This window comes from Varanus komodoensis, unplaced genomic scaffold, assembly GCF_004798865.1.
Source record: "Varanus komodoensis strain SLA01 unplaced genomic scaffold, ASM479886v1 scaffold68, whole genome shotgun sequence".
Classification (NCBI taxonomy): Eukaryota; Metazoa; Chordata; class Lepidosauria; order Squamata; family Varanidae; genus Varanus; species Varanus komodoensis.
Genome location: NW_025336321.1, coordinates 2,498,969 through 2,512,165, shown reverse-complemented (window position 1 = coordinate 2,512,165; position 13,197 = coordinate 2,498,969). Strand labels below are relative to the sequence as shown.

The window sequence follows — 13,197 nt, the reverse complement described above, 5'->3', positions numbered from 1 at the left end:
GCCCTGACTGTGGAACATGTTCCCCAGGGAGGTTTGCCTGGTGCTGTCTCTTTATTCTTTTTTGGTGTCAGGTGAAGACCTCTTTATTTTCCCAATATTTTAACAGTTAAGTGGTTTTATCTTTGTTTTTATCACTATTGGATTCAGTGTGTTGTGTGTTGTAGTTGTTATGGTTTGCTTTGTTTTTGTTTTTTGTAAGCCATCCAAAGACTTTTAGTATTGGGATGGGATATAAAAACTTTAAATAAATTAAATAATAAATAAATAGATAAGCCACAATGGTTAAAGATACATCTGGTTATTTCAGATCAATATATTTACCTTCAGCCTTTCTTATCACAATATTCTCTGGGCCGTAAAATATCTCATAACATTGTATCAGGGATAAGCTACCTGACACATTCAAAATGTTCTGCAGTATGACTCCTGTAAGCCTCAGCTAGCAAGGCCAGTAGCCAGGGATTATGGTGACTGTAGTCCAAAACATCTGGAGGGCTGCCAAGCTCTGCATCATATAAAACAATTACTATGTAGAATTGGTATAGACATTTGCTAAAGATCAGTACAACCTAAGCTAATTTTATTGCCTTCAGTAATGTGTTAATTCATAATTACATACCTTGAAGGTTTTTGCATTTTCAGGGGTGGAGGGGAAGCTTTCTGGATGAGTATGCCACTTATTAAGCAAGACTTTCTCAACTAGGATCTCTCAAGATATTTGGACTGTAACTCCCAGCATTTCTAGAAACTGTACTCCAAACATATGGAGAACACCAGATCAAGGGAGGCTGGATTAAGTAGTTTTTTCTTAACCAGATGTTTCCCTCTCATAACTTCAGCACATAGAATAAATTGCTGTGGGGTGACAGCTTGCTCAGGCAGCAAGCATTTTATCTCATGAAGCCACACTGTGCATATCATGCAAAACTGACACAAGAGATGATAACCTGGCATGCTTACACATATAATCCTGATGGTCAATGAAACTGTATATAAAAGGTAGATGAGTCTCAGGCTCAGCTCACCATGAGGTCATTCTCTGTGCACTTCGTGTTAAGGGAGTAGCAGAAGACAACTAGGGACACGGTCTTTTCAATCCTGGAACCCTATAGAAACTCTTCCTGCAAAGTTTTGCTTTGTTCCAATACAGCTTTCTTTTAGGTTCCAGGTTTTTTTTTAATTTTTAGGCAGTTTATATCTTGCTGATGGTTTTGTTTAATCTGTTGATTTGCTTTATTATGTAGCATTCACATTTTAATTGTTTAAATTGCTCTGGAACAAATTTTGTAGATGAGGAGTACACACATAGTTAATAAAATAAATTGGGCAATATGCGCAGTCACAATAATTGAGGAACAGTTCTGAAGAGTCCACTTTGTCACTATCTAGCTGGCAGTCCTAATGGTGATATTATTAACTTGTACCAGATGACCTTACACTAAGCTTCTGTGGGTGGGTTAAATGGTACAACAAAATATATTTTCACACCTGAGTAGTTTTCCAGTTAGCTTGTACAAGTTTATCATGCAACCAAGATGACAGGCACTGTAAGTGTCCTGTTAGCTAGCCTAAATACAAATTACTTATCCTAGCAAATGGGCCAGACACCCTGGCACCCTCCAGGTGCTTTGGACTTTGGACTACAATTTGCATCAGACCCGGTCAGCATAGCACATGGATCAGGGATGATGGGAGCTAAAGTTCAAAACATCTGGACAACACCTAAGATAACATTAGCAATGCTGATGGGTTATAATTATAGCAGTATACCACTGTGTTCTAGCAGCTCTAATGAATAAAGTTGACACAGAACCTAAAGAAATTAGTGGGCTGCCCACCTGAGAAAGTACTGTGTTTACTGGTGCTCATGCAAGTCTTCAATGACAGACTGCAAACTACAGCACCCAGATTCTGGGTTCTAACAGGTACAGTAGAAAATACCTGGAAGCACCCTCAGGGATTGATCCTCTCCTACTCTAGAGAAGACAGAATGACACTGTGAAGCATGACTTGTATCTATGAAATAAAATTACCCATAATCTTGCATTATCACAGGAAAGCAGGAAAATACAGCTGAAGCAGTGCAAGACATTGTACAAGGCAAAGAAGGGGAGTGGCATTAATAAATGTATTCCTATAAATACTAACAGGATGAAGGGTCCCACTTTCACCAATTCCAAAAATAAAACTGTTATACAGTCAAGAGCGAAAGTCCAGACTGAATCCAAGATGCTGATTATCTTGGGCAGCAGCTTCCCCTTGCCCAAGGGCAAAACTGGGTTGTAAATTGCAGAATACAACGAAGAAAGTAATGCCTACTTAAAGTCTATTAGGTACAGTGAAATCTGTGGTGTCTGTAACAAGGGAAATAAACCAAGGCTATCTCAGCCATTATCACCCAACTGGTTCGCCAAATTCGAAAATGATCAAGGGAAATGGGTTCAAATTTTTTCTGAGTCCAAAGTTAGTTTTGGTGCAGTAACTGTTACTCATCTAACTTCTCCACTGAGGATACAACATTGGGATGGTGAGCTCAAGGTGCTTTAGACTTCTGCTTGCACCAGTCCAAGCCAGCCATGGTCCACAGTCAAGAATACTATGAGTAGTCAGAAGGGCACCAGGTTGGGGAAGAGTGGTGGATGCCATCCTGAGGCTCTTGGAAGATGGACAGGATAAACACACACAATCAAATTTATGTAACAGGGACCAGTGTTCAAGAAAGGCCCTCTTGTTCAGAAGTTCCTAATTCCAGATACATAGAGGCCATCAGTGGGGATGGCTCATCATTTCTGCCCTGCTAGAACAGAAAAGCAAGCTCTGCAAATGACACACACACTCTTTATGGTGAGTTCTGCCCAAGGCCTAAGTCTAGGCACCTACCAACAGCCTGCAATGAGGCTAAATATGAGCTCAAATTAGTGCTAGATTCGGCAAAAAAAAGAAAAGAAGGGGAGGTGCAGGGTTCTTCCACCCAAGCAACCCCTCCTACTTTGCGTGTGTGTGTGTGTGTGTGGGGGGGGGGAGTTCAGAAGTTATATGCAGAAACAGCCCATCTAAAGTTGAGAGGGGAAAAAGACACACCCCAACTGTTGGAGCCCCCAACACTCCCTCGCCCCCGCTTGTGCTCCCAACTCAGATAACTGTTGGCAGCAGCCTGTGGAGGTGCCGCCGCCAAGCGTGGCCTGGGTCGCGGGCTCCCGCTGCGGAGCCAGGCAGCGACGGCAGGGGTTGCCCAGCTGTTACAGTGCGGCAATGGTCCCTCCTCCCAGCTGCGCCTGCCTCATCTCCCCCCACCCAGCCGCCCGTCCCTCCCCTCCGCCGCTCCCGACGCTGCAGCCGCCGCCGCCGCCTCCTCCTCGTCCCAACCCCCAGCCTCTCGCTCGCTCTCCATCTCCTCTCTCTCTCTGGTTCTCCCTTTCCCGCCGGCGGCCCTGGCAGAGTAGGGGCACCGCAGGGCGGAGGGTGGCAGGGGCGGGCGAACCCTCCATGCAACACCATGACAGGCATCGCCGCCGCCTCCTTCTTCTCCAATACCTGCCGCTTCGGGGGCTGCGGGCTCCACTTCCCAACCCTGGCGGAGCTCATCGAACACATCGAGGACAACCATATCGGTGAGCGAGGGTAGCCCCGAGGCGCGTGGGCGTGTGCCTTCGGGGGCGGTGGAGGGAGAGGGGACAGGACTCTGTGGGTGGGTGGTGGAAGGGGACCCCCAGCCACGCTCGGAGCGGCGGGCGGGCGGGCGGGCGGGCGGCAGCAGCATGGAGCGCCGAGGGAGGGGCGTGGGGGCTGGAGGGTGCAGCAGGCGCGGCTGCAGCCGGGGCACGGGTGGGGATGAATGGGAGGGCGGCTCTTGACGGGAGCAGGGGGCGCTGGGTGGCTGGCAGGAAAGCAGACACGAGGGTGGGTGTGTTGGGAGGGGGGAGCGGGAAGGCGGCGGCGGCGAGTTGGTGCCTGAGGTTCACGGCAGGGCGGCTGCAGAGCGCATGCAGCTCGCTAGGCAGTTGCAAAGGCGACTGAGTTTGCATTGGCAGCGGCAGAGCGCCGCGACCCAGGGGAGGGGGAGGACGAGTCCACGCCGCCTGCTGCTTCCGCCCCGGCTCTGGCTGTCAGGGCTGCGGGGAGGGAGCAGCCGCCGCTGAGGCGGCCATTCCGCTTCCTTCTCCTCCCGCTGCAGCGGCGGCCGCTGCGTCCTGTCAGCGCTGTTGCTAGGTGTGGAGGCGAGGATGGCGCGCTCACTTGCTCGTCCCCTTCCTTCCGACCAACCCTCGGCCGGCTTCTTGCACCGGAGGCGTCTCCTCGAGAAGGCGCCCGTGTCAAGGCAGGCCGGGCGGACAGGGCTTGGAGGGCCCCGGCAGCGGGGGTGGACGTTAACTTGCTGCCGCAGGGGTGGTGGAAGAGGAGGAGGAGGAGGCGCCTATAGGACTGCCGGCTGGCGCAGCCCCTACGCGGGCGTGTGTCCCACGCGAAGCCGTTTGGGCGTGGGGGTGCGCGGAGGAACTCGCGGGTAGCGCCGCCTCGCCTGCCTTCCGGCCGTTTCCACTGGGAGGAGGGTTGGGCCTTTAAGCAAAGTCCTCCCGGGCAGCGGAGACGTGCGTAGCATGGGATGGGATCGTCACCTGTAGGATAGTATGACGCCCTCCCCCCTGCCCGCCCTTTCAACAAGTCTTAAATGAGGGCGTCTGGCAGATTTCTTGCCACGGGTCGCAAAAAGGCGGCGAGGAAGCTGGCGGGCAGACGGTCATGCCCATTGAGATATATAGGCAGTGCCAGGGCGACTGTGATGACGAGGAGTCAATATGCTGTTACCTTTCAGGGCGTTGGCTTTTACTTTTCTGGATTACCTCCCCACATGCATGAATCATGCGTGATCTTGCTTTGAAGCAAACGGGACTATGATAACAGCACATTATTTACACAGGCAGCAACGGACTGTTAGTTTGGATGGAGTGGCTTGGGTATTGTTGGCATTTATTTAGGATAAGTCCTTTGTTCTAAAGTTGCATTAATCCAGAGTATGCAAACTACTTTTTAAAAAGTGATGCTACAACTGTAAAATAGGCTTTGTGGAAAAAGAGGTAGAATAGTAGTCCTAAAACCACTTTCCCTATTTTGCAAGCATAAAGATTATGAACACTGAAGTGACTCAGTAAAAAAAAAAAAAAGTAAGCAGAACATCTTGCCTTTCTGTAATCCTGAAGTGGACATGCTGTTCTGTTTTATGACCCTCAGGAGGGAGGCCCATATCAAGGTTGGGTGGGTGTGGAATAAAGTAAAAAAAAAAGTCTTTGTGAAGTCATTCATTCTTGAATTAGAAGTACATGCCTACCTTTTAAAGTAATCAGACATATTAGTGGTGTGCACTATAGACCAGAATGTAATTGTCACCATTAAGATAAGTCAGAGGGTGGTTTATCTGCTTGGCTGGGTGCTGTTCAGCCTGCTCTGGAAAAGGTTGCACTGCCCTTGAAGGCTCAGGTGTGCAGCTTGGGAATGCCCCTAGAGCCATCATAAGGCTTGAGGCAGAAACACCTTTAACCAGCTTAGGGTTATATTCTAAATTCAGTTGTGTCTGCACAGATTTCTCCTGGTGACAGTTAATGTATGTTCTGGTAACCTCCTGGTTGGATTACTATACATAGCCTACATTTACTGTAGTAAGTTATATGTAAGCCGCCTGAGACACTTTTGTGTATGTTGTTGTTGTTGTTAGTTGCGAAGTCATGTCCGACCCATCGCTACCCCATGGACAACATTCCTCCAGGCCTTCCTGTCCTCCACCATCCCCCAGAGTTCACTCAAGCTCACACCAACTGCTTCAGTGACTCCTTCTAGCCACCTTATTCTCTGCCATCCCCTTCTCCTTTTGCAATCTATTGTTCCCAGCATTAGGCTCTTCTCCAGGGAGTCCTTCCTTCTCATTAGGTGGCCAAAGTATTTGAGTTTCATCTTCACTATCTGGCCTTCTAAAGAGCAGTCAGGGTTGATCTCCTCTAGGACTGACCGGTTTGATCGCCTTGCAGTCCAAGGGACTCGCTGGAGTCTCCTCCAGGACCACAATTCAAAGGCCTCAATTCTTCGGCGCTCAGCTTTTCTTATGGTCCAACTTTCACAGCCATACATTGCAACTGGGAAAACCATAGCTTTGACTATGCACACTTTTGTTGGCAGGGTGATGTCTCTGCTTTTTAGTATGCTGTCTAGATTTGCCATAGCTTCCCTCCCCAGAAGCAAGCGTCTTTTAATTTCTTGGCTGCAGTCTCTGTCTGCAGTGATCTGGGAGCCCAGGAAAATAAAATCTTTCACTACCTCCATTTCTTCCCCATCTATTTGCCAGGAAGTGAGAAGACCGGATGCCATGATCTTAGTTTTCTTAATGTTGAGTTTCAAGCCAACTTTTGCACTCTCCTCCTTCACCCGCACCAAGAGGCTCATGATAATGTGATGTCAGTGATTCCATCCTGTTTCTGAGTATCTAATGAACTATCATCCCCTACATGCATTTGCTTGAACCTTGAAGTCATACTTGGAGGTCCTCTGCCAGACGAAATTAGGTGGGTGGCTGAAAGAGAGGCATCATATTTGTGGATTTTTTTCCTTGTGCCAACATTGTTATCATTTTGATGCCATGCAAAGTTGTTTTGTTTCTATCGAACAATTTAGTGACATTAGACTTTATGGTTGTTTTAGGTACTTTTATATTTACCTATTTCTGTGCTGTACTGTATTTTATTCTCTTAACTGTATGTAATCTGCCCAGAAAAAACATGTTGGGTGGATTAAAAATATAATCGATCATGAAATAAAGACATATTTTGATTTCAAAGGATTTTCTTTCCAACTATTTGGAAATGCTCAGACTTAGGCTTTTTAGTAGGTATAACATGCACAAACCAATATCCACACTTCAAGATTTATCATATGTTTTGTTTCAGACTTGGTGGTATTTAGACCTGGTGTCACAGCCAGCATCATCTTGCAGCTGTCAGGACCTACGCTGTGACAGAGGACATCTTTTTCCAACTAGACTAGTGCCTCCCCACCTTATGAAATGAATGATATTTCTCACCACCACCAGCTGTCTCTCTCTGTCTGCTCACTTCCTCATCCCTTCCAGCCCAGAGCAATGAGAAGAGGCAGCTGTGTCTTTCTCATTGGCCTACCTGTTTTCTCCTTTTTGACCCAATGGAATGGAGAAAACACTGACTCCTGCTCACTTCTGTTCCCTGCTGTTGTCCCTTTCAGTCTGGAGAGAAAGTGGGCAAGCTGCTGCTGTTCCTTTATCCTGCCTGGAATGGGCCTGAAAAAGGAGGTGTTGGTTGAAGGAGGAGTTGGTTGAAGGAGGAGTTGGTTGTGGTGGAGTAGAAGCAGCACCTGCTAATACCAGAGCAAGGAGAAGGCTGAGGCCCAGTGCAACTGCTGACTTGTATAAGAAGGAGTTGATAAGAGAGTCCCCGTTTAGGTAGGCCCCCAAATAGCTGTTGCCAGCCCTGGTGGTATGTTTGTTTTATCCATGCTCTATAGCTAGTAATTCTATATGTGCTATCGATGCCTGTTTGTCTGTTTACAATACAATGGAATATTACAAGGCAATTTTTTTCATATACAATACCATTTGATTCATGAATGGCCAGGTCAGCAAATTGAGTCTTTGCTGGAGTAATGGAGTAATGGTAGAATCCACACAAAAAGTGACTGTGTTGTCCTTTTGGAGATTTCTAATGATCAGGTATGTGTGTGTCTAACCTCAGGTGATTAGAAATACAAAACTAAGGATGCAATCCCATCTGTCTTAAAACAGTTTGTACAGCTCCCAACAGCCAGCACCCTCAAGGCTGGCTTGGAAAGATGGGAATTTTAGGACATTTTTTCTATCTAAACATTCATATATTGTGTGTTAAGGAATATTTGATTTTCCACATTATATGACTGTGTGAATGGCAGTGTTGCTCTTTGTCAAGTACTTTAGGAAGCTGATATAATGTGCATAAAAATATACACCTGCTATAATATAATTTACATATTAGGCTCATGTAACTCTTTCATTCCCAGATATTAATTCTTTAGTGGAGGCAAATAAAATATGAAGCAACCCTAATTTTAATGAAGGTTAAGTGACTCAGAAGAATAAAGTGAAGAATTTCCAAAAGGGGGTATAAGCTGCATAAGAGAGGTACAAACACAATGACCAGACTCTGCCAGAAGCTCAAACTCCAGCTGTATCCCTAATATTTATCACTACAGGAAACACTATTACAAGACGTAATAACATCAGCAACAGCATTAGGGGTTCATTCATTTGTTCATCTTCCCCTGTGATTTAGCCTTTCTGCAGTCTACATAGGCTAAATAGGCCTGTCTTTGAAAAAGAATAAATGGATACCAATTGAATGTCAGAAATGGCATTATTCATAAAGCAGGAGCAGAACATTTCAGCCTCCCAGGATACTCTGTCAGTGACCTTAAAGTGGTCAATATGGAGCAAAGAAATGTAAAATAGATATTTCAGTGAGTGTCTGATGAGTTAGAATTAAGCATGTTGATAAATTCTATTGCTAGACACTTGGGCAAGATAAAGACTTTATCATCCCATTACTGCCTTTACTTGATGCAACACATTAAGGGTAACAAGTCACAGTGGCTTGTTGTATCATGCATACCTTGGCCAGTTCCCACAAGATGGCTTAGTTGAAAGCAACATGCTACTGAAAACTCATGGTTTGTTTGAGGGGTTGTTGTACCCATGCTGCGCTGTTGTGTTGTTTTGAATCTGGGCAACAATACCTCATGATGGTTACCAGGAATCAGCTAGCAAGCCTCTTAGCAGCAAACACTCTTGCCAAAATTGCCTGGACATCACAACTGGCAGCTGCCTCACAAATGCCCAAGTGGTACTTCAGAGTAACCGCTACTGGCTGGGTGTTTCCTGGTGTGATCGCAAGCATTTTTGTTTCCCTGCAGCTTTTTGTCCTTTTATCTTTTGTTTTGGAGATAACACTATTTGGCTTGACAGTCAGGTTTCATGAACCCTGCTTTGGAGGCATCTGACATCCCCTTCAGAATGTCCAAATGGCACCTCAACTGAACATTAATCCCCCGCCTCATGCCTATATTTAAGCAAGCATTTTTTAAAAGAGGTCTTTCATAGGTGTGTATTTGCATACTTACGGAGGTCTGAAAATGAGCAGCCATGCCTTGGCAATATACAAGTAGATATCTACTGTCAAAATGTAGCAGATAGCAATCCTGGCAATTGACCCAGAGAGGTTCCAAAGAACTTTTTGACCCACTTGGCTTTGGTTTGACAGCTGTGAAGGTGTGATCGATCTCGCTCGAGGAAGTGAGTTGGTGGATTTATACCCACTTCACAGTAAGTTCCTCTTCTCTGGTTTGCTCTGTCTTCACAAAGGACAGATGCTATTTTGGCTGCATTAAAAGAAGTATCACTTTCAAGTCATGTGAAGTATGAATTCCCCTTCATAGTTAGGCCTCATCTGGAGTACTCCATCTAGTTCTAGGCACCACATTTTAAGGAAGATGCAGGATAGCTGGACAGGGTTCAGAGGGGGGCAACAAGGATGATCCAGGAACTGGAAATAAAGCCCTATGAGGAATAATTGAAAGAACTGAGTATGTTTAGCCTTGACAAGACTGAGGGGAGATACAATAGCACTTTACAAGTGCTTGAAAGGTTGTTACAAAGAGGAAGACCTGGAACTCTTCTCAGTCATCCCAGAGTGCAGGACATGAAAAAATGGGCTCCAGTTAACTAGAAAAATAAGTACCCGAAGGAGAACCTTCTCTGTGGTGGTGCACCAACTGTGGAATATGCTCCCTAGAGAGGTTTCCCTGGCACCAGTGTTATATTCTTTTCTGCATCAGGTAAACCCCCTTTTATTTCCTGGTTATTTTAATGTTTAATTGATTTTAACTGGGGTTTTATTCTAGTATTTTATTGTAAACTGTCCCAGGACATTTGGAGGAGATGGGTTGGAAAACTTTCAATTAATTAATAAATAAGTACCTAGAAATGTTGTGGGCTGTTCCATACTAGAAGCATTCAAGGTGCAACTGGACAGCCATGTGAGAAGGTTGGTTTAACTTGGAGTCCTACACCGAGCAGGGGGTTGAACCCTGTGGCCCCTTACATCTCTACTAAGATTCTGTGATTTTTGATAGGGCTCCCCATGATTTCTTCAAACAGCTATGTGCAGGCATCAGTGAATCAACCCCAATGCATAATGATTTCCAGAAGGGGGAAAAAGTAAAGGGCAAAAAAGTGGTGGCAAGTTAAAATTGGCTCATGAATGTGCCAGAGACAGACAGACAAGTACCTATGGTAGGGGTAAGGGAGGAAGAGGAGAAGGCAGCATTGGGCAAGCAACCCACAGTGAGTGTTGTCATCTTTTGGGTGTGCTGTGGGTTGTTTGCAGGAAAAGGCTCCCACCCTGGCCTGTAGCCAGGTTGGTATCATGGTATGCAACTTGCCTGTAAGTGTTAGCTTCCATTGCAGAGTATTTGTTTTAGCAGCAATAATTGCACAGGAAATGACTGCTGTTCATAATGTGCTTGGTACAGTACTATCATTTTTTTCTGCTTGTAATTTCTTTCTGACCTTACTGTTTACAATTGCCCACTCCCCCATGCACTGTGTATAAACCTGTAACTTTCCATAATATTCCACACATCTAATGAAGAGGGTTATATTTCACAAAAGCTCAGGCCAGGATAAATTTGTTAGTCTTTTTGGTGCCATAAGACTTATTTGTTTTTACTGCATGGCTCTGGAAATTGTGTGGATCTAGAATATAAATGTGAGTGATTTTCTTTTTAGAATTGGGCTTGGAAGGGCATGGCACTAGATCCACATTAAACCATTACTACACTTCCTCCTTGAAATGATAAAGTGAATGTGCAACAAGTTAATTATTTTAGAACATAAGTTATTGGGCAGACTAGAAATGTAAATAATAATAATACTTAATAAATAATTAAGCCCTGTCATATTCTCCAGCAGAATGCAGATGTGTTTACAGCACTATATGTGATATAGTCTGGATTGTGCTACATAGAAGCCTTAATTTTGAAAATTAGATCATATTTACTTTGAACAATAGAGATTACTCTTGAACAGCTCTGAATTACGTAATGGATTACACATGTGATGTATTATGCTAAATCCTATATTTATATCAATCATTATGGCTCTCTGGTTGACCTCTCTTGATCTGGGTTATCAGCATTATTGCTGGGGTGTATGAGGCTATTCTGCCCTGTAGAACCAAATTAGCTCCAAGCTTGTTTTTATGAGATGCTGACAGTGAAGTCAGAGCAAAAAAGTCTGACCATGCTGAGATAAAAGTACAGATTTGAACCTAGTCTGTGGCAGTTAAGCATTGAGGAAATTTTAGTTATTGGCTACTATTGTGTCTGCTCAGTGTTGTAAAATAGAGCTCTTTCTGGTGCTGAGAAGTCTATTGTAAAGCAACCAGTAGGATATGAAGGATCCCTTGGAGGCCTACTGTGACCAGTTTGCTACTCAATTTGCAGAAAGTATAACCTTGCATCTGTTCTGACCTGGCTGTGGTAAGCTTGGGTAGCTATTGGAGTTCCATTTTGTTAGAGTTTATTGAATACTTTTTACTGTATAAATCCTGAAAATGTGGATAAGATTCCTGAAGTAAAATCCACTAGATGGACCATTGACCCTTGCTTATTATAGGTTCAATCCTAGGCGTGTTTAGGTAACTTCCAGCATCCAGCCAGCAAGCCGTGCTGGTTGGGGTTTGGATTGCTTTCTGAGTTAGCTAGGCTGGGATTGGGAAACTTGTTCACAGAGGTAATACATGTTCTCTTGGAGGAAACACAACATTTGGTAGCTCTGAATGCAAAGACTCTTTTTTAAAAGCCATTACTTGACTCAGCTGATCTGAACCAAACTACCAGCCTGCATCAATTGCTACCTGTTTGGATGAGATAATTGAATGTCTGGTGGGAATCAGCTCCAGGCTTTCTTGAGTAAATGTGATTTTCAGCTCTTAATAATGGTGTATGGATGTGAAAGGAAGTCTGGTTTCAGGCTGCATACTGCTGTGGTCAGCCTGCTGGATGACAGCATTATAAGATAGGTAGTGTGTGATATTGCTGTTTCTCTTTTGACCATTCCAACTTTCAATACTGTTTCAAGACTTTCAGTACAGTTGACAGCAACATCCCTCTGAGCTGCCATGCTGCAATTAGTGGCACTGTTTTGAGACTGCTGCTCTGACCCTTGTCCTTCGGCACATGAGATGCCAGAAGGTTTCTTCCTGTCTCCCTTGATTTTTAAATGTTTACATCAGGGAAAGACAAGTTCAGGAGGTTGAAATTTCAGCTCCAGAAGCTCCCTGGAGCTGCAGCTCCACCACTGCATGCAGTAGCAAATGGTCAGTGGCAAACTACAATGAGCTAAAAAGGCCAAATTTAGCTTTAAAACAATCGTACCTTTATCTTTAAAGCTAACTTTTCCTTTTTAGGCCACTAAAAAAGCTGCTGAAACATTGCTGCAGGCTTCCAGTTGTTTTGCTGCTGCTGCTCACACAATAATTTCCATGGCAGCACTGCTGTACTTAAGGCCTGTTAAGGTTCAAATGTTCCATATATTGTCCACTTTGTTCTATATGAAACAAATGGTAGGAGCCCACTTTGTGCTTAGGAGCTGTCAATAGACAGATGATACTCAAGTGTGTCTTGTTTTGGGTTATTGGCTACCATTGTATTTTTCAATCTTGAAGAGGTTGTTGAAGTTCTGAATCAGTCTGGTTGCAAATAAGCTAAAGCTTAATCTAAGATGAAAGAACTGTTTCCTGGCATATTGGTGACCCAGGAATTAGGTGTATTCCTTGAAGCAGGGGACTCTCCTATTCAGCCCTGCTTCTATATAGTCTGAAGGAATCCATTGTCAGGAATATTTTTACTACCTTTCTTGTATACACTTAAATGCACTTAATGACAAAGAAATCAGTCCTAGTTTCAGTCATGCATGTTCTGATCACCTCCACATCACTATTATACTGTATGTGTTCTTGGAACATTCTAGAAACTTCAGTAGGCTCAAAATGGGCCTACTAGTCACATTTTAGTTGATATGTATGTATGTATGTATGTATTAGATATCTCACCTTTTATCAAGCACTCAAAGCAGCTTACATTATTCTTTTC

At 44.5% G+C, this 13,197-nt stretch overlaps 1 protein-coding gene across 1 annotated transcript in view; it reads left to right on the top strand.

Annotated features, from left to right (window-relative positions):
- Positions 1-3,373: 3,373 nt before the first annotated feature.
- The window catches only part of JAZF1 (JAZF zinc finger 1), a 129,750-nt gene continuing 119,926 nt past the window's right edge, over positions 3,374-13,197 (top strand). Inside the window, exon 1 of the mRNA XM_044450652.1 lies at positions 3,374-3,611. Coding sequence (XP_044306587.1) covers positions 3,497-3,611 — 115 coding nt within the window. The 5' untranslated portion in view covers positions 3,374-3,496. The remainder of the gene's footprint in view (positions 3,612-13,197) is intronic.